We start from the raw sequence: 27,419 nt of genomic DNA, 5'->3' as shown, positions 1-27,419 counted from the left end.
AGGTGATGGAGACCCTGGTGGGTATTAGGGAAAGGGGCTCCCTGATGTGGTGGTGGTGGAGTGTGCGTGTTCTAGGAGATGGGGTCACCGGGGAGGGGTGCGGCTGGAACACGGAAGCCCTTGGGAGTCAAGTGGAGGAGTTGGGGGCCTTCTTTTGCCAGTGACGGGAACCACGCAGTGTTACCGTGTAGGACCGCACGTGGCCCTCGCGGTATTCGGACACCAGGCACCCTCCCTTCCATGTCCCCAAGGTCGGGAGCCCCGGGATCTGGCTCCGGGTCACCTGCAGGTGCTGATGGCCGGGGGCCTCTTCCTCTCTCTACAGGACCGGGAGCTGCCCTCCCCCAGCATGGGGCTGGAGGCCCAGAGGCTGCTGGGGGCCGAGGAGGCCCCGGTGAGGGTGGCCTTGAGGGTCCGGCCGCTGCTGCCCAAGGAGCTGCTGCACGGGCACCAGAGCTGCCTGAGGGTGGACCCGGGGCACAGCCGCGTCACCCTTGGTCGAGACCGCCACTTTGGCTTCCACGTGGTGCTGGATGAGGACACGGGGCAGGAGGCCGTGTACCAGGCCTGCGTGCAGCCCCTCCTCGAGGCTTTCTTTGAGGGCTTCAACGCCACGGTCTTTGCCTACGGTCAGACGGGCTCCGGGAAGACGTACACCATGGGGGAGGCCAGTGTGGGTGAGTGACCCAGCGGGAGGCCCCGTGCCCTTGTGGAGTCTCCCCAGCTTCTGCCCCTGTGTTCCTGCTGCCATACCCCCGTCGAAGGCGAGCCGGGTTCCCAATCTGACCTGCGGCCCCGGGTGGGAGCGGCCGTGTCGGGAGGCCGACCAGGACGGGAAGGAAGAGTCCTTGACGTGGGGAGCCTTTTGCACCTCCACAGAGATAGGGTCACACTGTGTGGCTCCGGGGACCTCAGGGGGAGGAAGGGCGAGGCAAGTCGGCTGGTCTCTGGAGGTCATCAGGATGGCTGACACGGCTCAGGGACCCGTGTTCTAATCAGAGTAGTGGGAGGGGGGATTGTTCTGGAAGAGCCGAGTTTGGCTGCTGCCTGGCAAGGGGGCCGGCAGTTCAGTGAGGCCCTGGAGCGTTCGTTTGGGAGGGATGCTTTGGGCCAGTTGAAGGAACTGCCCCACGTTAAGTAGCACAAACGTTCTCTCTCTTAGGTTACAAACGCATACAGGTGTGCCGTAGAAAATTAGGAAAATACAAACACGAGCATTTGGTACTTTCCAGAAATCACTTGCCCTGATACCATTCCAATTTCTCTGAGAAAATTATTTTACCTTTTAAAAAATGGATTATATTGTACTTGTTCTTTTATATCCTTTTTTTTTCTTACAATATATCATACACATGTCTTTAGATCATTAAATATTCAAGCTAATTAAAAAAAAAATTTAGGGGCGCCTGGGTGGCGCAGTCGGTTAAGCGTCCGACTTCAGCCAGATCACGATCTCGTGGTCCGTGAGTTCGAGCCCCGCGTCAGGCTCTGGGCTGATGGCTCGGAGCCTGGAGCCTGTTTCTGATTCTGTGTCTCCCTCTCTCTCTGCCCCTCCCCCGTTCATGCTCTGTCTCTCTCTGTCCCAAAAATAAATAAATGTTGAAAAAAAAATTTTTTTTTTAATTTAATGTTTATTTTTGAGAGCGAGCGACAGAGTGTGAGCTGGGGAGGGGCAGAGAGAGAGGGAGACATAGAATACAGAGCAGGCTCCAGGCTCCGAGCTGGCAGACAGAGCCCGACGTGGGGCTCCAACCCACAAGAGATCATGACCTGAGCTGAAGTCGGACACTCAACCGACTGAGCCACGCAGGCGCCCCTCCAAGCTCATTTTTTTTTTTTAACTTTTTTTTTTTCAACATTTATTTATTTTTGGGAGAGAGAGAGACAGAGCATGAACGGGGGAGGGGCAGAGAGAGAGGGAGACACAGAATCGGGAACAGGCTCCAGGCTCTGAGCCATCAGCCCAGAGCCTGACGCAGGGCTCGAACTCACGGACCGCGAGATCGTGACCTGGCTGAAGTCGGACGCTCAACCGACTGCGCCACCCAGGCGCCCCCAAGCTGATTTTTTAATGGTGGCTTGGCATTCCATTGTGTATATAAGTTAACTTATTTAACCAGACCCCTATTGGATCTTAGGACGGACTCTTAGGATGTTTGCATTCTTTTGAAGTTATGAAGAGTGATGTTCTGAACACCCTCTTATTACTTCCTTGGGATAAATTTAGGAGGTCCTTTAGCTAACTGAGCGTAGACTATAGTAATGAGCTCCCTGACCCGGGGAGTAATCAAGCCAAGGGTATCTGATGATCTAGCAGAGGTGTGGTGGAGGGGATGCTTATTACTTCATGAAAGGGGTTGGCCGAACCTTGAGAGGTTGCTTCCAACTCTGAAGTTCCATAATTCTGCCTGACCTTCCTGGAGCGTGGTCTGGCTCAGGCTACCCAGCCATCCTGGCCTCCGCTGCTACGCTCATGCTGGAGCCCTGCCCTCCAGCTGCTGGCTGGGGCCCTGGGGCCTCGAGCCATGTCCGCCGAGGGCATGGTGGCAGGAGGCTCTGCCGTGTCTCCCCAGCCTCCCTTCACGAGGACGAGCAGGGCATCATCCCACGGGCCATGGCTGAAGCCTTCAAGCTTATCGATGAAAATGACCTGCTTGACTGTCTGGTGCACGTGTCCTACCTGGAAGTGTATAAGGAGGAGTTCCGAGATCTGCTGGAGGTGGGCACCGCCAGCCGTGACATCCAGCTGCGGGAAGATGACCGCGGAAATGTTGGTGAGGAGCTCCCCGGGCCTCCGCTGGCTGGGAGTGGGACATGTGGCTTGATGCGGCTTCACCTGCTGAGGGGTGGCTCACCTGTCTGGGAGGGCTACCTCCTAACTGCGAACCCCGAGCCCTGGAACGTTTTGCCTTCCTTTCTCCCGTCTCCCCTGAGTTCAGTATATACTTCTGTACCCAGAGTGCAAGGTGGGCATGAGCAAGTGGGAGCCCCTGGGGCCGGAGCCAGGATGGGCAGGACCCTCCCCACCCCTGCCTGTCAGGCATGGGGAAGGGGCATCTGAGTCGGGAAGAGCTGGCAAGGGCTAGCCCTGCTCTGCCTGCCCTCCTGGCCAGTCCCGGGCTGCCCCTGCGCTGGGCTCACAGCTTTGCGTGTCCTCAGTGCTGTGTGGCGTCAAGGAGGTGGACGTGGAGGGCCTGGACGAGGTGCTGAGCCTCCTGGAGATGGGCAACGCGGCGCGGCACACGGGCGCCACACACCTCAACCGCCTGTCCAGCCGCTCACACACCGTCTTCACGGTGACCCTGGAGCAGCGGGGGCGCGCCCCCAGCCGCCTGCCGCGACCCCCTGCGGGCCAGCTGCTGGTCTCCAAGTTCCACTTCGTGGACCTGGCGGGCTCGGAGCGGGTGCTCAAGACGGGCAGCACGGGCGAGCGGCTCAAGGAGAGCATCCAGATCAACAGCAGCCTCCTGGCGCTGGGCAACGTCATCAGCGCCCTGGGCGACCCCCAGCGCCGCGGCAGCCACATCCCCTACCGGGACTCCAAGATCACCCGGTGAGGGCCCTGCGGCCTGCGGCCCACGGGAGCAGGGGCCCCTCTCCGGCCGCTGGGGGTCAGGGGGCGGCGGGAGGCGAGGAGGGGATGGGGCCCCTCTGGCTTTCCGGCCGCGCCGCCCACCGGTCCGAGGCCCCCCGGGCGACGAATCAGGGTCCCGGGGCCGGGCGCGTCCTGGCGCTCCGGCGCCCCTGACGCGCCCCCACCCGGCATCCTCAGGATCCTCAAAGACTCGCTAGGCGGGAACGCCAAGACGGTGATGATCGCCTGCGTCAGCCCCTCCTCCTCCGACTTCGACGAGACCCTCAACACCCTCAACTACGCCAGCCGCGCCCAGAACATCCGCAACCGCGCCACGGTCAACTGGCGGCCCGAGGCCGAGCGCGCGGCCGAGGAGGCGGCGGCCGGCGCGCGCGGCCCCCCGCGCCACCGCTCGGAGACGCGCATCATCCACCGCGGACGGCGCGCCCCCGGCCCCGCCGCCGCCCCCGCCGCCGCCGCCGCCCCCGCCGCCCGCCTGGGCGCCGAGTGCGCGCGCTACCGGGCCCGCACCGACGCCGCCTACAGCCTCCTGCGCGAGCTGCAGGCGGAGCCGGGGCTGCCCGGCGCCGCCGCCCGCAAGGTGCGCGACTGGCTGTGCGCCGTCGAGGGGGAGCGCAGCGCCCTGAGCTCCGCCTCCGGGCCCGACAGCGGCATCGAGAGCGCCTCCGCCGAGGAGCAGGCCACGCAGGGGCCCGGCGGGCCGAAGGTGGCCAAGGGCCAGGTGTGGCCCCGGGGAGGGAGGGAGCGGGGAAGGGAGCCGTCTTCATACGGCCGGCGGCGCCCCTGCCCCTTGTCCATCAGCGCAGCGCATTCTGGATTCAGAGGCGATTCTGATGACCTTGACCGCGTCCTTTACCCTCCCGAGTCTCAGGGTCTCTGTCTGTGAAACAGGGATAACGTGGGTATCTACCTCCTAGGCTTGTTGTAAGGGCCGAAGGTGTACCAAGTGCCCAGCGCAGCGCGCTAGTGGAGCCTCAGTGGGTTCCCAATAATAGTGATGCCGTTATTATTGTTAATAAAAGTATGACTCATAATGCAAGAGATGGCCCAAATAGCTTGCAGAGGGGACCACAGGCTGGGTGGGCTCTGGAGGCAGAGCCCCATTGCAGGCAGGGCTTGCAGCAGAGTAGCAAGCTGGACTAGGGGAACCCCTGGCAGGGCAGAGAGAGGGCCGGGGTGTCCCAGAGACAGGCAGGCTTGTCCGCCGGCTCCTGCCCCTGAAGCCTCTCTCCTTGCCCCATAGGAAGACGGGGCACTGCAGTTGCTCGCCCTGCAGAGCCAGGTGGCCCGGCTGGAGGAGGAGAACCGAGACTTTCTGGCGGCCCTGGAGGACGCCATGGAGCAGTACAAACTGCAGGTGGGGGCAGGCTTCCTCAAGGTGAAATCGAGCTGAGCTTCCGGGGACAAGGGGGAGTTAGCCAGGGCAGGCTTCTGGCAGGGTGGGAAGAGATGGAGGGGCCACAACTGAGCAACAGCGTGGAGGTGAGGAAGAGAATGGTGCGGGTGGTCGTGCCTGATGGCCATGACCCTGGATGAGAGGTGGGACTGGAGGGGCAGTCGGTCGGGTCCCCGTCGTCCCAAGGCAACTGGGTCAGCATTGCTCCCGGCGCCCTCTGGCGGCAGTGACTGGCATGAACGTGGAGGACTGACCTGGAGCTAGAAGGGTGGGGTGAGAGCTTGACCCTGAACAACTGGCGTGCGTGTGCGTGTGTGTGTTTGGGCAACAAGTGGTCAGAGGTATCTGGCCCTCCTCAGTTTTAGCCGAGAGAGGGTGGGGTGGCCCCTTACTTCAGTTTCCCGCACTTCTGCCTGCCAGCATCCCGGTACCCTCCCCGTCCGCACCCCCCATCAGCACCCGGAACATGTCTTCCAGAGCGACCGGCTTCGGGAGCAGCAGCAGGAAATGGCGGAGCTTCGGCTGCGGCTAGAGCTGGTGCGGCCTGGCTGGGGGGCCCCAGGGCTCCTACAGGGCCTGTCTGCCGGCTCCTTTGCGCCCCGGCCTCACACAGCCCCCCTCGGCGGTGCCCACAGCCACATGCTGGGCATGGTGCCCCCCGTCTGCCTTCCTGGAGATGAAGTTGGCCCTGAGAACTGGGGAGAGGTGAGGAGGTGGCGAGCCTGGGTCTCTTGCATTGGACAGGCTCCGGCAGGGGAAGGGCGGTGCTGCCGAATGTATCCAGCCTTTCCTGGGACCAGCTGTGAGATACCCCTTTCCAGTGCTCCTAGAAAGGGCCAAAATTTAGGGGACTCTGTAGGGCCGCTCAGAAGGGTCTGGTACCACTGGGCATCCCTGGGCTGGCTGGAGATTTTTGAAGTGAGGACGTTACAGAGGGAGTTGGGCTTCAGGTGCTGGATGGAAAGCTTGCACACCTCCAGAGATGGGGGGCTTATCACCTCTGAGGCCACCCCTTCTGTCTTTGCAAGTATACTTTTCCATGAGCCCTAATCTCCCTGAGCCCGGCCTTCTAGTCACTTGGGACCTTTTGGACAAAGGCTGTCCTGCATCTTCCTGAAAGTTCTGGGTCATCTCAGCTGTAAAAGGCCAAGGCATTGCGGGGAGGGAGGATGTGGGTTTGACCGGAGTCTGTTATACATCCACCACTCTGGCAGGGCATTGCTGGTGAGCTGTATACAAAGATAGGGCAAGCTGTCACCCGTGGAGTCCCAGGTGCTATGGGTGCCACAGGGGAGGGGGCGCTGGGGGGTTGGGAGGAAGCTCCTACTCTCACTTGGGATTGGCAGGGCTGTGAGGAGGGCGGGCAGGGCCGGGCATAGGCACGAGCAAAGATCAGTGATGGAAAATGGCTGATGGACGGTGCCCTGGGCGCTTTCTGTCCTGAAACCCTGGCACTCCCCTAGCAGGTGACAAATGGCAGAGAGCCTGGGGCCCAGCTGCTGGCAGAGGCAGACAGCCAGGGGAGCGGCTCTTCAGCTGCCTCGGAGGAGGAGGAGGAGCAGGAGGAGGGGCAGGAGGAGGGGCAGCCGCCCCTGCGGCCCCCGCACCTGCGCAGGTGAGTGGGACCAGCTGCCCACCTGACCCAAAGCACCTCGGGAGCCAGGCTGGGCTGGAGGAGGACCCCACTGTGGTCTCAGGGAGCCCTCACCTCCGTTGCCCCGTCCGGTGGGGAGAGCAGATGGGGACTGTGGGCTTGGAACCGGTGGGGTGAGTACGCCACAGGGTGGGCCCCGGGCCTCCTGGTTCTCGGCCTTCACGGCGGCCTCCGGTGCCCCCAACAGCCCAGCCCCCTGGCCTCAGTTCTGCCAGACCGACGCCCCGAGGCTCCATTGACCCTGAGAGGACAGAAGACCACAGTGGCCTCTCTTCCTCTGAGTCCTGCTTCTGTCTTCCAGGAACGGGATCAACAAGTGGAGCCAGAGGGTGGGGGCCCGCCCAGGAAGTCCCTGTGCCGGGAAGGGCCCAGAGCTTCACCCCGAAGAACCGGGTGCAGCTGTCCCGGGGCCCAGAGGTGAGCTGGGCCTGGTGCAGAGGGGGCTCTGACCCTCCCTTCCGTGATCCTGGACTGGCTGTTCCAGACGGTCCACACGCCATGCCTCGCCGCCCCTGCCCGGGGCGTGCCTCTCCCCTCTCCCGCCTCCCCCACTGATCCTTGGGGTGGTGGCCTTGACGGCGGGCTTGTTACAGTAGCCGGTGGGAGCAAGGCCCTGGCGCGGCCCCGCCGGACCCCAGCTGCCACGGCCTCTGAGCGGCGGCTGGCCCAAGCCCAACAGAAGATCCGGGAGCTGGCCATCAACATCCGCATGAAGGAGGAGCTCATTGGCGAGCTGGTCCGCACAGGTGAGGCGGTGGGCCTTCGGGCGGGCCTCCCGCCTGAGGGTGGTTAGGAGCGGGGACCAGGTGGCTTAGTGTGGTAGCCGACTCAGCCTCTTGGGGCCGTGTGACCTTGAGCAAGTAGAATAGCCCCTCTGTGGCTCTGTTTTCTTCTCTCTAAAGTGGGGCTAGTAATTGTACCTGCTTTTTGGGCCGTTCAGGGGCCTTCATTCAGCTGAAGGGCTAAGACCGGTTCTCAGAAAGCAATACCTATTCGTGGTAGCGGTAGTTGTATTTGTCAGTTGCCTGCCGTGTTAGGCACCTTGCTGGGCACAGGATCCCCTACTCTTAGGGTGCAAACAATGGCCCCAAATCATGCTACGTCTGCCACTGGTGACACATGTAAAGAAGCAGCTGAGCCTTTTTATTTGAAGGGTTGTGTATTTATTACAAAATGCATTATGAAGGGCCGCGTGGGTGGCTCAGTCGGTTGAGCGTCCGACTTCGGCTCAGGTCACGATCTCACAGTTCGTGGGTTCGAGCCCCACATCGGGCTCTGTGCTGACAGCTCAGAGCCTGGAGCCTGCTTCGGATTCTGTGTCCGTCTGTCTGTCTCTCAAAAATAAATAAACATTTACAAAATGCATCATGAAGAATTTCAAACACAAGAGGAGGAAGGCTGGCACAGCAGGTCCCCGTGAGCCCATCACCCGGATTTAGCATCACGAGCTTCTCCCATACATCCCTTTCCTTTGTCTCTTTTGTCTTCGCTGAGGTGTTTTGAAGCAAATCCCAGGCATCTTGTCATCTCACCCCCACACCGTTCAGTTTGCCTCTTTTTGGACACTTTAACCGACGTGCCATGAGCACGTCTAACGAAGCTCTACGTCCCCCCCACGCCCAGAGCACAAGCCTGTTCCCTCAGGTCTTTGGCAGAGTCCGTGGACAGCTGATTTGCTGGCACCCAGCTCCACACATGTCCCACACCGTGCTCGTGAGGCCTCTAAAGCGTCCCTCTCCTGTCTCCTCACAGTCCTGTAGACTGTCCCAAACCCCTCGTGTTCAGGACTTGCCCATTGGCTTCCTTGTGGTGTTATTTAACTCATCCCTCCGCTCGCCAGATTTCCCGCCAATGGAAGTCAGTTCTGGAGGCTTAATTTTTTTTTTTTTTTTTAATTTTTTTTTTCAACGTTTTTTATTTATTTTTGGGACAGAGAGAGACAGAGCATGAACGGGGGAGGGGCAGAGAGAGAGGGAGACACAGAATCGGAAACAGGCTCCAGGCTCTGAGCCATCAGCCCAGAGCCCGACGCGGGGCTCGAACTCACGGACCGTGAGATCGTGACCTGGCTGAAGTCGGACGCTTAACCGACTGCGCCACCCAGGCGCCCCTGGAGGCTTAATTACATGCAGGCCCAACCTGTGTATTTGTTAGTAGGTGTCAGGTGAAAATAAAGCCAATTTAGGGGTGGTCTGGGAGGCTCAGTCGATGAAGCTTCCGACTCTTGACTTCGGCTCAGATTGCGATCTCACGTCTCGTGAGTTTGAGTCCCGAGTCAGGCTCTGTGCTGGCAGCGTGGAGCCTGCTTGGGACTCTCTGCCCCTCCCCTGCGTACATGCACGTGCATTCTCTCTTTCTCTCTCTCTCTCTCTCTCTCTCTCTCTCACAAAAACAAACATTTAAAAAAATAAAGCCAGTTTAACCCCTAATTTCTGTGGGTTATTGCTATGGATGAGGCTAATTTTAATTGAAAAAGTAAGTGGCTTAAAGGAAAATATAGTAAATAACTCACGGTACCAGAGGTGCAGAGGCTTAGCAAAACCCCCACAGGTGACCGTGGCTGACAGAGGTCTGGAACCCCTCCCAGGGGAGCCAAGCGATGGTCCCCTTGGGGGAGAGGCTCTGCCTGTGCTGATGAGGCCCCCGCTCTTTCTTCCAGGCAAGGCGGCCCAGGCCCTGAACCGGCAGCATAGCCAGCACATCCGGGAGCTGGAGCAGGAGGCGGAGCAGGTGCGGGCAGAGCTGAGCGAAAGCCAGAGGCAGCTGCGGGAGCTCGAGGGCAGGGAGCCCCAGGACGCCGGCGAGCGGTCCCGGCTCCAGGAGTTCCGCAAGAGGGTCGCTGTCGCCCAGAGCCAGGTGCAGGTCAGTGTGGGGATCCCGGGGCAGTGGCTGGGGGCCTGGGATCAAGCCAGGTGGGCCCCGGGGCCAGGTTCACCGGCACCCGTGGGCGCTCAGGCCCTCGTGGCCCAGCCCCTGGCTGGCTTGGGGAACGGCCTCCGACTCCCAGGGTGAGGCCGGTGTTACACAGAAGTCAGCAGTGCTGAGCAGGGGGGTCTCAGCTGTAAACACAGCAGAGGCAGGGAGGCCAGTGCTGCTCGCAGCCCAGTGAAGGGTGGGCATCGAAAGCAAGCTACCCCTTCCTCATGCAGCCCCCCTCCCCCCCCCCCCCCCAGCTCCCCGGCCACTTCTCTCCCCGTCCTGTCTTCTCTGTCTACCCCTCGGGCCGTCAGTCTGTCTGACTCGAACATCTGTCTGTCACGCTGTTGGTTGGTAACCCCCTCCGGAGCTTCCCGGGTGTAACCTGAAATGGGTCCCTGCGCGCAGAGGGCAGGGAGAGACCAAAGAAAGAGGCAGCCACCCCAGGTAGAAAGGTTTCCTAAGCAAGGGAGCTTGCATACCAGTCCTGTCTTGGCGGCAGCAAAGTGAGTGGATCCCCGCACCCACGCACCACATCTTAAAAGTTTGTGAGGCTCCCTGAACTGCGTTCAGTCGTGTGTACATGCAGCGTTCTCAGCGCCACATCACTCTGTCAAGGTCGTGTCCTTAGAGCCGCCTCGGGGAGTGGGAAAGGCGAGCAGAGCCCACGTTCCAAGGACAGGGGAGGGAGTGAGGAGCCTCTGATCACCTGGGTCCACCCAGCTCATGGGTCAACTAGATTCAGCAAGGATCACACGTTAGCCGAACACACAACATTGTGTTTGGATAATGGCACAGGGGCCTCCTTGTAGGACAGTAATGTCCAAGGCCATTCTGTTTTGGAGGATAGCTGTTCTCATCAGAGACCTTTCAGTGTTGCGGACAGGCTTCTTTGGCTGTCATTTAAGCTTGCTAGATGAATTTAGTAAGGGCTTCTATGTGTGCTATACTGTCCTCCAGCCCAGTGGAGGGAACCAAGATGGCGGCCAAACGATCATACTGTTGGAAAACAATGTCCGCCTGGCCTTGAGGAGAGGGAAGTTTGCAGCTTTAGGATATTGACCTGGTTGTGTGTACCGTACATGTTGGCTGGGGGAGGCAGCACTGCCAGGCGTGAAGAGATGGACTGGGGGATGTGCCCAACCAGGACTCCCACCTTCTTCCCTCTCCCAGTGGCACATTTACCATTCCGCGTCTAGTGCGTTTCACCAGGTCGGGCTTGTAGCAGGACAACAGGATCCCAGTGGAGACCGAGGAGTTCCCTCGAAGTAACTCACCCATCCAGATGGGACACCCCAGGCAAGTTCTGGTAGACCATCCCTTTCCCAGGCGTGGTGGGGCTTGGTGTTCTCAGCAGCACAGCACATGGCTCCATGGTGAGAGTTGAGACAGTGGCTGTTTCCCATGACTTCCATACCTCGACGGGATTGGGTGCCTTGGCAAGAGGCCCCAGTCTGGCATATGGGGCACGGGCCCTACTGGTTGATCACTCAACTGTATGAAAGCCTGGGGGAATACTTTAGTCCACCCAGCCAGAGTGGTTTTATCTGTTACTACTATAGTCTGCTGGGTTGTTTTGTTTTGGTTTTTTTTTTTGAAGTATAGTTGACATATTACATTAGTTTCAGGTGCACAACATAGTGATGCACCAAGTGTGTACTTACGGTGTGCTCACGGCAAGTGTAGCTACCATCGGTCACCACACAACGTTGTTACAAGCCCATTGACTTTATCCCCTGTGCTGTGTCTTGCCCCATGAGTTATTCATTCCATAACTGGAAGCCTGTACCTCCCACTCGCCTTCACCCGTGCCACCTCCCCCTTCCCTCTGGCCACCGTGAGTTTGTCCTCTGTATTTATGGGTCTGTTTGTGCTACTTGTTCTCTATATTCCACATATAAGCAAAATCATACAGTATTTGCGTTTCTCATATTTCACTTAGCATGAGACCCTCCAGGTCCGTCCATGTTGTTGCAGATGGCGAGATCTCCTCCCTTTTTTATGGCTGAGTAATATTCCATTGTACATATACGCCACATCTTTATCCCTTCATCTATCGATGGACACTTGGGTTGCTTCCATATCTTGGCTATTGTAAATTATGCTGTAGTAAACATAAGGTGCTTATATCCTTTCAAACTAGTGTTTTCACTTTCTTTGGGTAAATGCCTAGTAGTGTGATTACTGGATCATATGGTAATTCTATTTTTAATTTTTTGAGGAACCTCCATACGGTTTTCCACAGTGGCTGCACCAATTAGCATTCCCACCATCAGTGCATGAGGGTTCCTCCCCGCCCCCCCCCCCATCCTCACCAACACTTATTTCTTGTCTTTTTACATCTAGCCATTCTGACAGGTGTGAGGTGATACCTCATTGTGGTTTTGATTTGTATTTCCCTGAGGATCAGTCATGTTGAGCGTCTTTTCGTGTGTCTGTTGACCGTCTACCTGTTTTCTTTGGAGAAATGTTTGTTCATGTCTTCTGCCCATTTTTGATGGGAGTATTTTTTTGGTGTTGAGTTGGGTAAGTTCTTCATATATTTTGGATGCTAACTCTTTATTGTAAATGTCATTTGCAGATATCTTCTCCCATTCCATAGGTTTTAGTTTTGTTTACTGTTTGTTTTGCACAAGCTTTTTATTTTTATGAAATCCCAATAGTTTATTTTTGCTTGTTTTCCTTGCCTCAGGGGCTCTATCTAGAAAGAAGTTGATGTCAGAGATGTTACTGCCTGTGTGCTCTTCTAGGACTTTTATGGTTTCAGGTTTCACATTTAGGTCCTTAATCCATTTTGAGTTTATTTTTGTGGATGGTGTAAGAAAGTGGTCCAGGTTCATTCTTTTGCATGTGGTGGTCCAGTTTTCCCAGCACCATTTGTTGAAGAAACTATTTTCCCCATTGTATATTCTTGCCTCCTTTGTTAAACATTGACCACATAAGTGTGGATTTATATCTGAGCTTTCTATTCTGTTTTATTGATCTATGTGTCTATCTTTGTGCTAGTACCATACTGTTTTGATCACTACAGCTTTGTAATGTAACATGAAATCTGGAGTTGTGATACCCACAGCTTTGTTTTTCATTTTCAAGATTGCTTTGGCTATTTGGGGTCTTTCATGGTTCCATACAAATTTTAGGATTGTTTGTTCTAGCTCTGTGAAAAATTCAATTGGTATTTTGGTAGGGATTATATTAAATCTGTAGGTTGCTTTGGGTAGTATAGACATTTTAATAATATTTGTTCTTCCAATCAATGAGCGTGGAATGTCTTTGCATTGGTTTGTGTTATCTTCAGTTTCTTTCGTCAGTGATTTATAGTTTTCAGAGTATAGGTCTTTCTCCTCTTTGAATAAGTTTATTCCTACATATTTTATTATTATTTGGTGCAGTTGTAAATGAAAGGGTTTTCTTAATTTCTCTTTCTGCTGCTTCATCGTTAGTGTATAGAAATGCAACAGATTTTTGTATAATTTTGTATCCTGTGACCTTACTGAATTAATTTATCAGTTCTAGTAGTGTTTTGGTGGAATTTTTAGGGTTTTCTATATATAGTATCATGTCATCTGCATATAGGAGTTTTCCTTTTTCCTTACCAACTTGGGTGCCTTTTATTTCTGGTCTGCTCGCAGTGGCTAAGACTTCTAGTACTATGTGGAATAAAAGTGATGAGAGTGGACATACTTTCCTTATTACTGACCATAGGGGAAAAGCTCTCAGTTTTTCATCATTAAGCATGATGTTAGCTGTGGGTTTTTCATATATGGCCTTTATTAGGATGAGGTATGTTCTCTCTAAACCTACTTTGTAGAGGATTTTTATCATAAATAGATGTTGTACTTTGTCCAATGCTTTTTCTGCATCTATTGAAACGATCGTATGGTTGTTTTCTCTTATTGATGTAATGGGTCACATTGATTTGTGACTGTTGAACCACCCCCCCTTGCACCTCAGGAGTAAATCCTACCTCATCATGGTGAATAATTTTTTAAATATATTGTTGGGTTTGGTTTGCTAGTACTTTGTTGAGGGTTTTTCTATCTATGTTCATCAGAGATATTGGCATGTAGTTCTCTTTTCTTGGTCATGTCTTTGACTCGTTTTGGTATCAGGGTAATGCTGGCCTCAGAACGGATTTGGAAGCTTTCCTTCCTCTATTTTTTGGAATAGTTTGAGAACAATAGGTATCACTCGTCTTTAAATGTTTGGTAGAATTCTCCTGTGAAGCCATCTGATCCTGGACTTTTGTTTGCTGGGAGTTTTTGTTTTTTGTTTTTTTTTTTAATTACCAACTCAATTCCATTGCTGGTAATCAGTCTGTTCAAATTTTATTTCTTGGTGATTAGTTTTGGTAGGTTATGTGTCTAGAAATTTATCCGTTTCTTCTAGGTTGTTCAATTTGCTGGTGTATCATGTTTCTTAATATTCTCTTTACCATCCTTTGTATAATTTCTTTGGTGTCAGTTATTATTTTTCTTCTTTCATTTCTGATTTTGAGTCCCTCCCCTGCTTTCTTTTTGATAGGTTTGGCTAAAGGTTTATCAATTTTGTCGATCTTTTCGAGGAACCAGCTCCTGGTTTCATTGATCTGTTCTATTTTTTTTAGTCTCTGTTTTATTTCTGCTCTAATCTTTATTATTTCCTTCCTTCTGCTGGTTTTGGATTTTGTCTGTTCTCTTTCTTGCTCCTTTAGGTATAAGGTTAGATTGTTGATGTGGGATTTTTTTCTTTTTGAGGTAGGCCTGTGTTGCCATAAACTTCCCTCTTAGAACAGCTTTTGTGGCATCCCAAAGGTTTTGGGCCATTGTGTTTTCATTTTCATTTGTCTCCATATATGTTGTTGATTTCTTGGTTGGCTCATTCATTGTTTAGTAGCATATTTAACCTCCATGTATTTTGTGTTCTTTCCAGATTTTTTCTTGTGGTTGATTTTTAGTTATGGTCAGAAAAGATGCATGGTAGGACTTTGATCTTTTGGAATTTGTTGAGACTGGTTCTGTGGCCTAATGTGTGATCTGTTCTGGAGAATGTACCATATGCACTTGAAAAGAATGTGTATTCTGTTTTAGGATGAAATGTTTTGAATATATCTGTTAAGTCCATCTGGTCCAGTGTGTCATTCAAAGCCACTGTTTCCTGGTTGATTTTCTGTTCGGATGATCTGTCCATGAATGTAAGTGGGGTGTTAAAGTCCTCTATTATTATTGTATTACTATTAATTAATTACTTTTTGTTTGTTATTAACTGCTTTATGTGTTGGGTGCATAAATATTTACGATTGTTCTATCTTGTTGGATTGTTCCCTTAATGACTACATAATGTCCTTCCTTGTTCTTGTTACAATCTTTGTTTTAAAGTCTATATTGTCTGATAGAATAGATTACTACCCCAGCTTTCTTTTCACATCCATTTACATAATAGATGTTTCTCCATCCCCTCACTTTTTTTTTTAAGTTAATTTATTTATTTTGAGAGAGAGAGTGAGAGCGAGCATGATCAGGGGAGGGGCAGAGAGGGAGAGAGAGAGAATCCCAAGCAGGCTTTGCGATGACAGATTGGATCCCAATGTGAGGCTCAAACCCATGAACCATGAGACCATGACCTGAACCGAAACTAAGGGTTGGACACTCAAGTGACTGAGCCACCCAGGCATCCCACCATCCCCTCACTTTCAATATGCAGGTGTCTTTAGGTCTGAAATATGTCTCTTTTAGGCATTATATAGTGGGTCTTGTTTCTTTAATCCATGTCACACTGTGTCTTTTTTTTTTTTTTTTAATGTTTTCTTATTTTTGAGAGAGAGGAAGGGAGAGCGGCAGAGAGAGAGAGGGGGGAACAAAAGGTTCTGAAGCGGGCTCTGCACTGACAGCAGAGAGCCTGATGCGGGGCTTGAACTCATGAACCATGAGATTATGACCTCAGCTGAAGTCGAGTACTTAACCAACTGAACCATCCAGGTGCCCCGATACTGTGTCTTTTGATTGGAGCATTTAGTCCATTTACATTCAAAGTAATTTTTGATAGGTATGTATTTATTGCCATTTTACTGTTTTTTATAGTTCCTCTCAGTTTCTTTATTCTTTTGCTCTTTTCTTCCCAGTTTCCTGGCTTTCTTTAGTGATATACTTGAATTCGTTCCTCTTTATTTTTTGCGTATCTATTCCTGGTATTTGATTTGTGGTTACTGTTAGGTTTGTATCTAACATCTTCTACAAATAGCAGTCTATATTAAGTTGATGGTCGGTTAAGTTGGAACCCATTCTTTACTCCTCTCCCCACCACATTGTAGGATTTATGATGTCATACTTTACAACCTTTTACTTTGTGAGTCCCCTGACTGATTTTTACAGATATACGTATTTTACTTCTTTCATGCTTCCTACTTTTCTTACTCTTACTTATGATCTTTTCTTTCCACTGAAAGAGTCCCATTTAACATTTCTTGCAGAACTGGTTTAGTGGTTGTGAACTCCTTTAGCTTTTGTTTGGGAAATTCTTTCTCTCTCCTCCTATGCTGAATGATGGTGTTACGGGGTAGATTATTCTTGGCTGCAGCCTTTTCCTTTCAGTGCCATGAATGCCATTCCCTTCTGGCCTGCAAAGTTTCTGCTGAAAAATCAGCTGATGGTCTCATGGGGTTTCTCTTGTATGTAACTGTTTTCTCTTGATGCTTTTAAAATCCTCCATCACTACTTTTTGCCATTTTAATTACTCAGTGTCTTGGCGTGGGCCTCCTTGAGTTGATTTTATGGGGCGATTTCTGTGCCTCTAGATCTGGATATCTGTTTTCTTCCCCAGCTTCAGGAAGTTTTCAGGTATCATGTCTTGAAATAAATTTTCTGCCCTTTCTCTCTTTTCTTTCTGGGATCCTTATAACGCCAATATTATTACACTTGATGGAGTCGCTGAGTTCCCTAAATCTGTTTTCATTTTTCATAATTTTTTTCTCTCACCTGCTCAGCTTGATTACTTTCCATTACTCTGTCCTCATCCATTCTTCTGCTTCTTCTAGTCTGCTATTTATTCCCCCTAGTGTCTTTTTAGTTTCATTTATTGTGTTCTTCATTTCTGGTTGGTTCTCTTTTTATGTTTTCTGTCTCTTTGTTCAGGGTCTCACTGATGTCCTCCACTCTTTTCTCAAGTCCAGTGAGTATCTTTATGACTGTTACTTTAAATCCTCTATCAGGCATATTACTTATTTCTCTTTTGTTTCGGCCTCTTGCTGTGATTTTGTCCTGTCCTTTCATCTGGGACATATCCCTCTGTCTCCTCATTTAGTCTAACTCTGGGTCGGGTTTTGTGTGTTAGGAAAGTCAGCTACATCCTCTGCTCTTGAAAGCAGAGGCCTCATGAGGAAGAGGTCCTGTAGTGCAGTGTCCCCTGTTCACCAGAACCTGGTGCTTCACACATATCTCACATGTGCATCGTGTGCACCTGACTGTTGTGGCCGCCTTTGCCATCCGTCCAGTGGTCTGCAGGGGCTCTCTTTGTCTGCTGTGGGCAGAGTTTGGTCCCTGTGCCGTTAGTAGGCCAGTCTGGGGCCACACCGGGCTTGAGTTGAGTCAGATCAGGGATTTGCCAGAGCCGTGGAAGCACCGAACCGCAGGGCCCTTTCCCTGTGTTTTCCTGAGAAGCTTTTGTGGATGCGCACGGCCTCCGGCAAGACCAGCTGTCTGCCCCCAGCCCACTGCTGGCGCCGCAGTCAGACTAGTGTGGTTGTCTTCCCATCTCTCTGGGGCAGGAGTCACTTTGGAGTAGTGCCGGCCTCTGTGGGGGCTGCTTATACACTGCCAGGCTGTGGCCTGGGTTGGATGGGCTCTGGCCCAGAGCATATTAGAGGGGACGGGTCTGCAACGTGCACAGGGGCAGGGCGTCCAGTTTTAGCGAGGTTTGTGAGCTGTCCTCTTGTGAGAGGGGACCTCCTGCTACTATGTCCAGGACCCGCCACGGGGGCGGAGGAGGTGGATCTGTAAAGTGCGGGGTGCGTGGTGTCTGCAAGGTTTGTGCCCGCCTTCTGGGGGAGGAGTCCTGTCTTGCTGGGACCGAGGCAGGTCTGGCTGCAGGGGCAGATCTGCTGGAGCGCCATGGGATGAGGCTCAGTGTAAGTTAGGCGGTGAGTGTTGGTGTCGCGCTGGCCCCCACGAGGGGCTGCGTGTTGATGCTGGGGGGGCAGAGCGTGGAAATGGCACCTGCCAAGTCCTCTGTTCCTGGAGGAGTCCCTCAGTGATGTCTGTCCCTCCAGATTAGTAAATGACTCTCCCTCCATATGCCCTGGGCATTTTTCAGACTCCTGCTTCTGTCTGTATCTCCATGCCTATGTGTTGTGCTGTCTCTTTAAGGGTGGGACTCCACTTCCTGTGGCCCTTGGGTTCTCCCAGACCTGAGCCTGCTGAGTTTTAAAGTTCTAATTTTTTTTTATTTTGTTTTTTTTGAGAGAGAGAGAGAATGTGTGTGAAGCAGGGAGGGGCAGAGGGGAGAGAGAGGGAATCTTAAGCAGGCTCCATGCTTAGCACAGAGCCTTACACAGGACTCGGTCTCATGACTGAGATCACAACCTGAGCCGAAATCAGGAGTTGGATGCTTAACTGACTGAGACACCCCGGCACTCCTAAAGTTCCATGCTTTAAGTCCCACTACTTTTAAGAACTCTCAAAATTTGGCCCCTCTGGTTTTCAAAGCCAAATGTTAGGGTGATTGATCTTCCCCGGGCAGGCTCCCTGGTGTGAGGGTCTGTTTCTGTCCCTTCTCCGCTTCCTTGGTGTCCCCCTTTCCCATGGACAGTCCTGTGGTCCATCTAGCTCCCACCGTGTCTCCGCCCTTCCCACCCTCTTCCACGGGTGTCTTCTCTTCATTTAGTTTGGTTTGTTCTGCCTGTCTTCTGGTTGTTTTCTGGGTTGTTTGCTCCCATGTGTTTTCTAGTTGCATCCATGAGATGAGGTGAGCTCAGCGGCCTCCTACAACTCTCTCAGCTTTCATTTCAGTGCTCCAGCCATGAACCAGCCCGCTCGCATGGCTGGAGCTTTTATTGATATTCGTGATCTTTCAGAGGCTGTGGACTGGATTTTGGACAAGGGAACTCCTCCAGCAGTCTGCATTTTATCGTGTTTTATTTTAATTTTTTAAATGTTTATTTTTGAGAGAGCGTGCGCAAACAGGGAGGGGCAGAGAGAGAGGGAGGCAGAGAAACTAAAGTAGGCTGCGTGCAGTCAGTGCAAAGCCTGACACAGGGCTCAAACTCTCGAACCGTGAGATCATCACCTGAGTTGAAGTCAGATGCTCAACCGACTGAGCCACCCAGGTGCCCCAGCAGTCTGTATTTTAAAAGGTTCCCCCCCCACCCCACTTTGCTTTTTTCAGTCTCTGTGGGCAATGCTTTGGTCATGTCCTGGGGTGTTTATATTTCAAAGACTAAGATTTACTAAGAATTGCTAAGATTTACAAATTCAAGGGACAAAGCATGCAAGTTTTCTTCAAGGAGTTTGGGGTAATTGCTATTTAAATTTTTCCTTTGTGGGGCGCTGGGTGGCTCATTTGGTTGAGTGTCTGACTCTTGATCTCGATTCAGGTCATGATCTCCCGGTTCATGGATTGAGCCCTGCGTCGGGCTCTGCGCTGACAGTGTGGAGCCTGCCTGGGATTCTCTCTTTCTCTCTTTCCGCCCCTCCCCAGCTCACACGCTCATGCTCTCTCAAAATAAATAAACTTAAAAAGTCAAGGAAATTTTTCCTTTGTGTCAGGTTCAGAAGACATGGGGCATCTTGTCTGTTTCCTCCTCAGTTACCTCCTCATCCTCCTCGCCTTCTCAGAGACTCCACCTCTTAGCATCTGAATCAGGCTTTGTCACAAGCACCCAGATGTCAAGCAGAGGCATCTTGTGCCCTCGTAGCTTTATAAGGTCTTTACCCCGCACTCCAGCCCAGCGGGCAGCAGAATAGCCTTACCTCTTCCTTCTTTGCCCCGGCGTGCCGTGCAGTTTCCCAAACCAGCCCCTGAATCAGCGTTTTAAGGACGCCCCCATGCTCATGCACCATCCGTGAGCGTCTGACATGGGGGCCACCTCTCCCCACCCAGGTCTCTGGCCGACTCCAGGTTTCGCCTGCTGCCATTTTCCGTGGCAATCTGCTCGCGAGCTTCCCGGATGTCACTTTAAACCGGTCCCCGCATGCAGAGGGCGGGGGAAGCTATGAAAGAGGCAGCCACTCCCCTTGGGGAAGTCGCAGGTTTAATCAGCAAAGGGAACTTATTTACGAGGCTTGTCTTGGGCGGCAGCAGGATGAGTGGATCCCCGGGCCCACCTGCTGTATCCTAGAAGTTCATGAAAAGGTCTACGCGGGTTCAGTCGTGTACACGCAGCGTTCTCAGCGCCTCGTCACCCTCTCGAGGCCGTGTCCTTGGAGCTGCCTCTGGGAGCAGGAAAGCCAAGTGCGGCCCACATTCCAAGGACAGGGAAGGGGGTGAGGAGCCTCTGATCGCCCGGGTCCAGCTCATGGGTCAATGGGCAATCACATCCTTTTGCTGACCTTCCCCAACACGTTTTATCAGTTGATGTGACTAACTGTCCGTTTATCCATCTATCCATCCGTCTTTCTATGGCCTTTTATTGATCCATGTATTATCTGTTTTGTCGTTAAGATTGATTTCTTTATTAGAGAAAGTGTGAGTGGGGCAGGGTCAGAGAGAGAGAGGGAGAGAGAATCCCAAGCAGGCTCCGGGCTGTCAGCGCAGAGCCCGGCGCCAGGGTTCCATCTCACGAACTGTTGAGATCATGACCTGAATTAAAGTCGGACGCTTAACTGACTGAGCCACCCAGGTGCCCCCACCCTGTTTTTCACCCTTGTATGATCCTGTCCATCTGTCCACCCGCCCTTCCATCCACCAAACTTTATAGCTGTCTGTCCGTCTGTCTTCCCTCCCTCCCTTCCTCAGCTCAGCTGTCCAAGAGACAGTTCAGTAGAATGGTCAAGAGCACGGGCTCTGGAGCCTGACTGCTTGGGTTTGAATCCCAGCCCTGCCATTTAGTAGCCGTGTGCCCTCAGTCAAGTTTCCTGAGATCTCTGTGCCTCAGTTTCCTAGTCTGCAAAGTAGGGATAATGATAATCCTATTTTTTCCATAGGATTGTTAGGATCATTTGATACCCACAGAGCACGTGATGTGTGCCTCGTACAGAGAAAATGTCCTGGTAGCCACCATCTTTTGCTGTCATTAGTCCATTACCCACTGGCCTGTTTGCCCTTCCATCCGTCCCTCTCTCCGTCCATCGTCCTTCGGTCCTGTCCACCCTGGTAGAGTGTCGGGGGTGGTGCCATCTCGTGGTGGCCCAGCCGAGGCTGTGTCGGTCCAGGTGCTGAAGGAAAAGAAGCAGGCGACCGAGCGGCTGGCGTCGCTGTCGGCCCAGAGCGAGAAGCGGCTGCAGGAGCTCGAGAGGCACGTGCAGCTCATGCGGCAGCAGCAGGGGCAGCTGCAGAGGCGGCTTCGCGAGGAGACGGAGCAGAAGCGGCGCCTGGAGACCGAGATGAACAAGCGGCAGCACCGTGTCAAGGTCGGGTCGGGTCGGGGGCGCCTGGGGTCCCCGGGACTCGCAGCCGCAGGACCTCCCGAGCTGGCGGCTCGGCCTCCCTGAGTTTGTCCTCGCCCCTGAGAATGAGGAGAGCCGGAGGGCACGCGAGGCGGGCGGGACTCAGGAGGTGAGCCGTGCCCGCGGCCGGCGGCCCGTAGGAGCCCAGTCCCAGGGAGACGTGGGTGGCGAGGCCATCTCCGGAGGGGCTCTGGGGAGACGCGGCCACCCCCCCCCCCCGGGACCCTGCCCCTGAGCTGCTCGCCGGGTGCGTCCCCAGGAGCTGGAGCGGCGGCACGAGCAGCAGCAAAAGATCCTGAAGATCAAGACGGAAGAGATCGCGGCGTTCCAGAGGAAGCGGCGCAGTGGCAGCAACGGCTCTGTGGTCAGCCTGGAGCAGCAGCAGGTGGGCCAGGCCGGGCCGGTGTCCCCGGAGCCCCCGGTCGGCTGCCTCGGTCCCCCTGGGGCGCGGCGGAGGTGGAGGATGGGAGGGGGGGGGCGCACCCTTCTCCCCCACTGACCCCGGGCAGTGGCCCGTGGGGCCAGGGGTGAGAGCTGAGTTCCCTCCCCCACCCCCGTCAGAAGATCGAGGAGCAGAAGAAGTGGCTGGACCAGGAGATGGAAAAGGTCCTGCAGCAGCGGCGGGCACTGGAGGAGCTGGGGGAGGAGCTCCACAAGCGGGAGGCCATCCTGGCCAAGAAGGAGGCCCTGATGCAGGAGAAGACGGGGCTGGAGAGCAAGCGCCTGCGGTCCAGTCAGGTGAGGCCCCGCCAGCGGGGTTTGTGCTGGGTGAGGTCCTGCCAGGTGAGATGCCATCGGGTGGCCCCCTGCCATGGAGGTCCGTCCCGGTGACAACCCTGCCAGGGGAGGCTCTTCCAGGTGATGCCCCTGCCGGGCAAGTTCCAGCCACGTGAGGCTCCGTCCCCTTCATTTCGCCCTCTGCACTTGCTGGGGGCCGTGCAGGCCAACAAGGAACAGCAGGTGTGGAAAGGGGGATGACCAAGGAGACGCAGGCCTCACAGGCGCTGGAGGCCGACAGACCTGGGCAGATGGCGGCCTCCCCGCTGAGCAGTACTCTGTCCCCTCTGTGTCACTGCTTCCTCTTGAGTAAGGAGCTTCTGAGCCAGTGCCCTCTTCGGCCGGTGGAATCACAGTGGTGCCAGGATGGTGGGAAAGGGGGGATGTCAGACCCAGAGCCCGGGCCCGGAGCAGGTGCTCGGACTCAGTGCCCGCGGGGGTCCAGAGTGCTCTGAAGTTCAGCAGGGTTCAGGGTGCTGCTGGATTGTCCGGTGCTGCCCCCTTTCTGCCAGGAGTGCCTTTTCCCATGCTTGCTGGGATCCTTCGGGGCCATCTCTGGGGGTCCCTCCTCCGAGGCTCTGGTCCCACCGGCCCCACTGGCCGAGCCGCCGCAGAGTCGAGAGCCGGGCCCTCCCGCCGGGCGGTACTCTCGGATTGTAGGGCTCTTGAGGGAAAGGCCCGCAGCCTCTGTAACATCCCGTGGTTGGGCCGCTTCTGTGACCTCTGCGAGGGTGGGGCCGCCCCCTCCCTGACCCCCAGTGGCGCCGCCCCTAGGCCCTCAGCGAGGACATCGTGCGAGTGTCCAGCCGGCTGGAGCACCTGGAAAAGGAGCTGTCGGAGAAGAGTGGGCAGCTGCGGCAGGGCAGCGCCCAGAGCCAGCAGCGGCTCCGCGGGGAGATCGACGCCCTGCGCCAGGAGAAGGACTCGCTGCTGAAGCAGCGCCTGGACATCGACGGCAAGCTGAGGAGGGGCAGCCTGCTGTCGCCCGAGGTGAGCCCCACGGCCCGGACCTCCGCAGCCTGCCTGGCCTCGGCCCGGCCTAGGGCCGGGCCCTGCTGCTCCCTGACACGCTTTCCCTGAGAGTGAGACCCAGGGCGTGGGGCGGCCACAGCGGGCGTGCTGGCCTGGCCCTTCCTCCCGCTGTGGCCCCCGCAGCAGGGACGCACGGACTTGGCCCTCGCGGTTCCTGCCCGGCTGGACCCTGGGGGCGCTCTGTGTCCTGAGCCGTGTCAGCCCGCGCGTCCGCGCCTCGGCTCCCTGTGTGGGAATGAGCGGTGGCAGCACGTCCCCGTGCCTTGTGCAGTCCCTGAGCAGCAGAGAGAGCCTCGTTGCAATAAACTCACCCCGGTGGCCCCTCTGCTGCCCGTAGCAGACCCGCCGTATCTTCCGTTTGGCGTAGGGTGCTCTGCGCTTCTGTAGATCATGCGACAGGTGATACACCAGAGAGCAGCCCGTCAGCAGAGCCTGGCCTCCCCCGGGGGTCGGGGCTGTGACGGAAGCTTCCTGTCCCTGCCATACCAGTCAGGGACACTTTGGATGTGCTGTGAGCTCAGGATGAGGAGACAGAGCGTCTCCCTCGTGGCTGGGTGCTGGTGCCGTCTGCCCAGGGCTGCCATCCGGGGAGTGGGTGTGCGTGGTGTGGGCACCCGGGCCTCCCCTTCCACGCCCGCCCGTGTCCCGCAGGAGGAGCGGACGCTGTTCCAGCTGGACGAGGCCATCGAGGCCCTGGATGCTGCCATCGAATACAAGAATGAGGCCATCACGTGCCGCCAGCGGGTGCTGCGGGCGTCGGCCTCCTTGCTGTCCCAGTGTGAGATGAACCTCATGGCCAAGCTCAGCTACCTCTCGTCCTCGGAGACCAGAGCCCTGCTCTGCAAGTATTTTGACAAGGTGGGTCACCGGCTCCCGGGCCCTCTGCCACCTCCGTCTGGTACTTGTGTGGGGGAGGGGTCCGCTGGCAGCTCCAGACGGGGGTCTGTTTCCTCCCAGATGCAGGGACAGAATCAGGGCCAGCTCCAGTCTCCAGGGCTGCCTCAGACTCTTCTCCTTAAACCCTAACTTTCTTAGTGAAACGAAGACCCGGTCTCCTTTCCCCCCACTTTCCGGCCTCCTGGCCCCTTCAGTGCACCCAGATCGGTGGTTCTCGGCAGGGATGGTTTTCCCCCAGGGGACATCTGGCCGAGTCTGGAGATGCTTCCGGTCCTCACAGCCATGAGGGTAGAGACCAGGGATGCTGCTAACCCTACAGCAGGCAGGACAGGTCCCCACAACCACAGACTCCCTACCTGAAATGTCAGTAGTGCGGAGCTTGAGAAGCTGGGCCTCAGCAAGGCTCTGCCCGCGGGCTTAGGAGCCTGGGCCTCGGAAGGAGCTTGAGGCAGGGGTAGGAAGTAAGCTTCCTCTTGACAGCTGACTCTTGTCATTTGGAAATCCCTGCCTAGAACACTGTTGAGAAGGTGTGGGAGGCCAGGTCTTGGCTCAGCGGGACACCCTGGTGATTCCTTAGTGACGTCCGCCCGTGGGGGGTGGTAGCTACAAGTTTGCCAAGTACCTGAGTACCTGCCGCCGGTTGGGGATGATCCACGCTGGGGGCTGAGCCTGGCTGGGTCTTGGGACAGGTCGTGACGCTCCGAGAGGAGCAGCACCAGCAGCAGATCGCCTTCTCTGAGCTGGAGATGCAGCTGGAGGAGCAGCAGAGGCTGGTCTACTGGCTGGAGGTGGCCCTGGAGCGCCAGCGCCTGGAGATGGACCGCCAGCTGACCCTGCAGCAGAAGGAGCACGAGCAGAACATGCAGCTTCTCCTCCAGCAGAGCCGAGGTGAGGCCCCTCTTCCTGCCCGCGGCCCCTCCCCGCTTTCCTCCTCGGCCCCGCCCCTCCTTCCTCCTCCGCCCCTCCCGGCCTTCCTCCGTGTCCCCTCCCGTCTAGATCACCTCGGCGAGGGGCTAGCGGACAGCAGGAGGCAGTATGAGACCAGGATCCAAGCGCTGGAGAAGGAGCTGGGCCGCCACCTGTGGATGAACCAGGAACTGAAACAGAAGCTCAGTAGCCTGAGTGCGGCGGGCCAGAGCAGGGGTGAGGCTCACCTGACCCGGTTTGGGCCGGCCTCCGGGAAGGCTTGGGAACCCCTCTAACCTCCACTCTTCCACAGGCATCTCCCACAGGGGAGCTGAGGCCTCCGTTTCTGACGAGTGTCGTTGGTCTCGGTGACAGGTGGGGAGAAGAGGGCCCTGTGCCTGGAGAGCAGACCGGCTCCCGGAAATGAAGAGGAGCTGCGCCCCGTGCCCGAGCTTCTCTGGCAGCAGTCCCTCCCTGAGGGGGGCCCCCGCGCCCGAGACGAGGTGCGGGACTTGGTCCGGGCCCCGCTGCCGCTGACGTGGAAGCGCTCCAGCCTGTGCGGTGAGGAGCAGGGCGGCGCCGAGGAGCCCCTGGGAGGGCGGGCGCCCCCCGTGGGTGAGGCGGGCCTGCCCTGGAACCCCGGGCCCCTGCCCAAGCCCCGGCGGGACCCGCGCCGGGCCAGCTCAGGCATGATCGACGTCAGGAGAAACCCGCTGTAGGCTGTGCGCAGAGCCCGCCTTGCAGGGAGGCTGAGCCCGCTCCCGGGCACGGTCAACCCTGTTTGCTTCCTGAAAGACGGCCTTGAGCTCTCCCTCCAAATCCGGGTCCTGATCTTGACACAGCCGGGATCAGCGAACCTGGGCCACCTGCCCCAGTGGATCAGACTCCTATTTTTTTCATCTGTAAATTCCTGCCCCTCATTTCTTTGAGCTCCGGTACCGGATTGCCATCTTTTGGCTTGAGAGTTCCCAAAAGGCAATTCTGGTCCCAGACCTGCGTGCGGGTGCCCCCAGTGCTGGGGTTCAGCCGGTGCTGGACACACAACAGTGAGTGGCAACCGGGTTGTGTTTTAAATGGTCTTATGTATATGGTGGGAAGTGGGAAGCTTGGCATAGTTTTAGACTTTTGTAAAACCATTTTATAATAAATGAGACGCTGAAGGGAAGAATGTGAGTTTTTACTTGGTTTGATTTACAAGACACGAGTCAGATTTGAGAACATGACAGGTGTAAAGGCTTTTTAGAGCCCCTGAGACAGGCCCAATTCAGAATTGTGGACCGGGGCCCCCACCAGGAGTCCCCAGAAGCTGCTCCTTGGGACACGCCCGGCCTCTGTGTGACTCCGGTGCGTCTCCCCACTCACGGTGAGGACCGTTGGGCACTGGCTGAGTTTCAGAGCAGACCCGGGGATGTGGCTGCTCCAGGAACCACCAGAGCTCGGCCCTGGTGAGTAAGCAGAAATGCACTGAGTAGCAAGAGAGGACTTTATTATTATACGGGGAAGGCAAGAAATTTATTCGGTCTGCCACCGCCTTCAGCTTTGTGTGTGGTGCTTTAGTTCGCGAGCCCTGCCGGGATCTCCGGGGCCCAGCCTAACGGCAGCTTCATAAAGAACCCATGAAGGGGCTGGGGGGGGGGTCGACTGACTTGCCTTGGTCTCTCGGAGGGCAGGGCTGGAATGAGCGCCTGGTCTTACAGTTCCTGCCTGCTTCCTGACTCCCAGCCCCAGCGACACCACCTCCCTAAGGAGGGGTAGGGCTGGATTTCCGGAGAGGGAGTAAAGACTGTGACAGCTGACCACAAAGAGGCATGGGGACCGGGCTGACTGCAGCTTCCTCTTTTGAACTCCCTTGGCTCCACTGAGCCCTGGTGATTCCTGTTTCTGTGCAGCAAGCCCAGGGTTACGTGGGACAGAGAGCAGCCTGGAACTTCCAACCCGGAGAAGACCGCTCAGAACACGTCTTCTGTGCTGGGGACACGGTGGCTCCGGCCACGCTCCGTAGTGTTTGAAGTTTTAAGTCCCCCGACCGGTTCCAGCCTCACTAGCTAATCAGCTTCTTCCGTGTGTAAGTTCTGCTGATGGGGCGTCTCCTGGAGAAGGCTTGGCTGAAAGGAGAGTCTTCTGCTGTGGCCGGGAAAACATCCATATCCTCATCTAGAGAAAGGCAGAAAGACTTAGTGGGCAGGAAGTCACTGACGACAGAACAAAAGAAAACGGGCTTGAACTGGAGAGGCTACACCCGAAGACGGACTGACACCAGCACTGCCTGCAGGTTCTCGGGCTGCGTGAGCGCCCCCCACCCGTCAGCACTGACTGGACGGCAGTAAATAATGGAAAAAGCTACGTACTGCAGTTTGAACTCCCTCAGCTGGGTCTGTACATTCTTTTTGGCTCAGATTGTGGGGTTTATGCTGTTTCACGTGATTTATGTCTGAGTGTCAAGGGAGAGGAACCACCAAAGGCCCCCCACTCCTGCATTCCCCTTTAGTTCCAGGAGACCTTTCTAACCCATGCACTCAGCAGACGCAAGCCACGGGGTCGAGGAAAGGGAAGCCTCGAGTCTGATCACGACAGCCAGTCCTCCATCTACCACAGAAGCTTCCAGTACAGAAGCGTGGAACCCGCTGTGGGAAAGCTGCCAGCGTGCCGCCCACCCCTCTCCTCCACACG

At 55.4% G+C, this 27,419-nt stretch overlaps 2 protein-coding genes across 10 annotated transcripts in view; one reads left to right on the top strand and one right to left on the bottom strand.

Annotated features, from left to right (window-relative positions):
* Positions 1 to 40: 40 nt before the first annotated feature.
* KIF7 (kinesin family member 7) lies at positions 41 to 26,925 on the top strand. 6 transcript variants are annotated; one of them, XM_086711526.1, is made up of 19 exons: positions 41 to 677; positions 2,574 to 2,774; positions 3,160 to 3,553; positions 3,773 to 4,316; positions 4,839 to 4,952; positions 5,469 to 5,696; positions 6,455 to 6,606; positions 6,947 to 7,062; positions 7,239 to 7,391; positions 9,305 to 9,507; positions 20,904 to 21,101; positions 21,397 to 21,522; positions 21,702 to 21,875; positions 22,689 to 22,904; positions 23,598 to 23,804; positions 24,533 to 24,731; positions 24,840 to 24,986; positions 25,125 to 26,194; positions 26,639 to 26,925. In XM_086711526.1, exons 1-18 carry the CDS (start codon positions 296 to 298, stop codon positions 25,466 to 25,468), a joined length of 4,098 nt encoding a protein of 1,365 aa, XP_086567652.1. In that variant the 5' UTR covers positions 41 to 295; the 3' UTR covers positions 25,469 to 26,194; positions 26,639 to 26,925. The 6 variants fall into 6 exon arrangements, with proteins under 6 accessions (XP_086567652.1, XP_086567654.1, XP_086567653.1 ...); XM_086711528.1 differs by having other exon boundaries at positions 54 to 677; positions 3,773 to 4,301; positions 6,458 to 6,606; positions 21,699 to 21,875; XM_086711527.1 differs by having other exon boundaries at positions 55 to 677; positions 3,773 to 4,301; positions 21,699 to 21,875.
* The window catches only part of TICRR (TOPBP1 interacting checkpoint and replication regulator), a 114,879-nt gene continuing 113,678 nt past the window's right edge, over positions 26,219 to 27,419 (bottom strand). For all 4 annotated transcript variants that reach the window (XM_086711521.1, XM_086711520.1, XM_086711522.1 and 1 more), the window contains one exon: positions 26,219 to 26,903. In XM_086711521.1, the coding sequence (XP_086567647.1) occupies positions 26,791 to 26,903 (113 nt within the window). In that variant the 3' untranslated portion in view covers positions 26,219 to 26,790. The remainder of the gene's footprint in view (positions 26,904 to 27,419) is intronic.

The sequence above is a fragment of the Puma concolor genome, chromosome B3 (genome assembly GCF_028749965.1).
Source record: "Puma concolor isolate L17-30 chromosome B3, mPumCon1.1.hap2, whole genome shotgun sequence".
Classification (NCBI taxonomy): Eukaryota; Metazoa; Chordata; class Mammalia; order Carnivora; family Felidae; genus Puma; species Puma concolor.
This window is presented reverse-complemented; position numbering and strand designations above follow the sequence as displayed.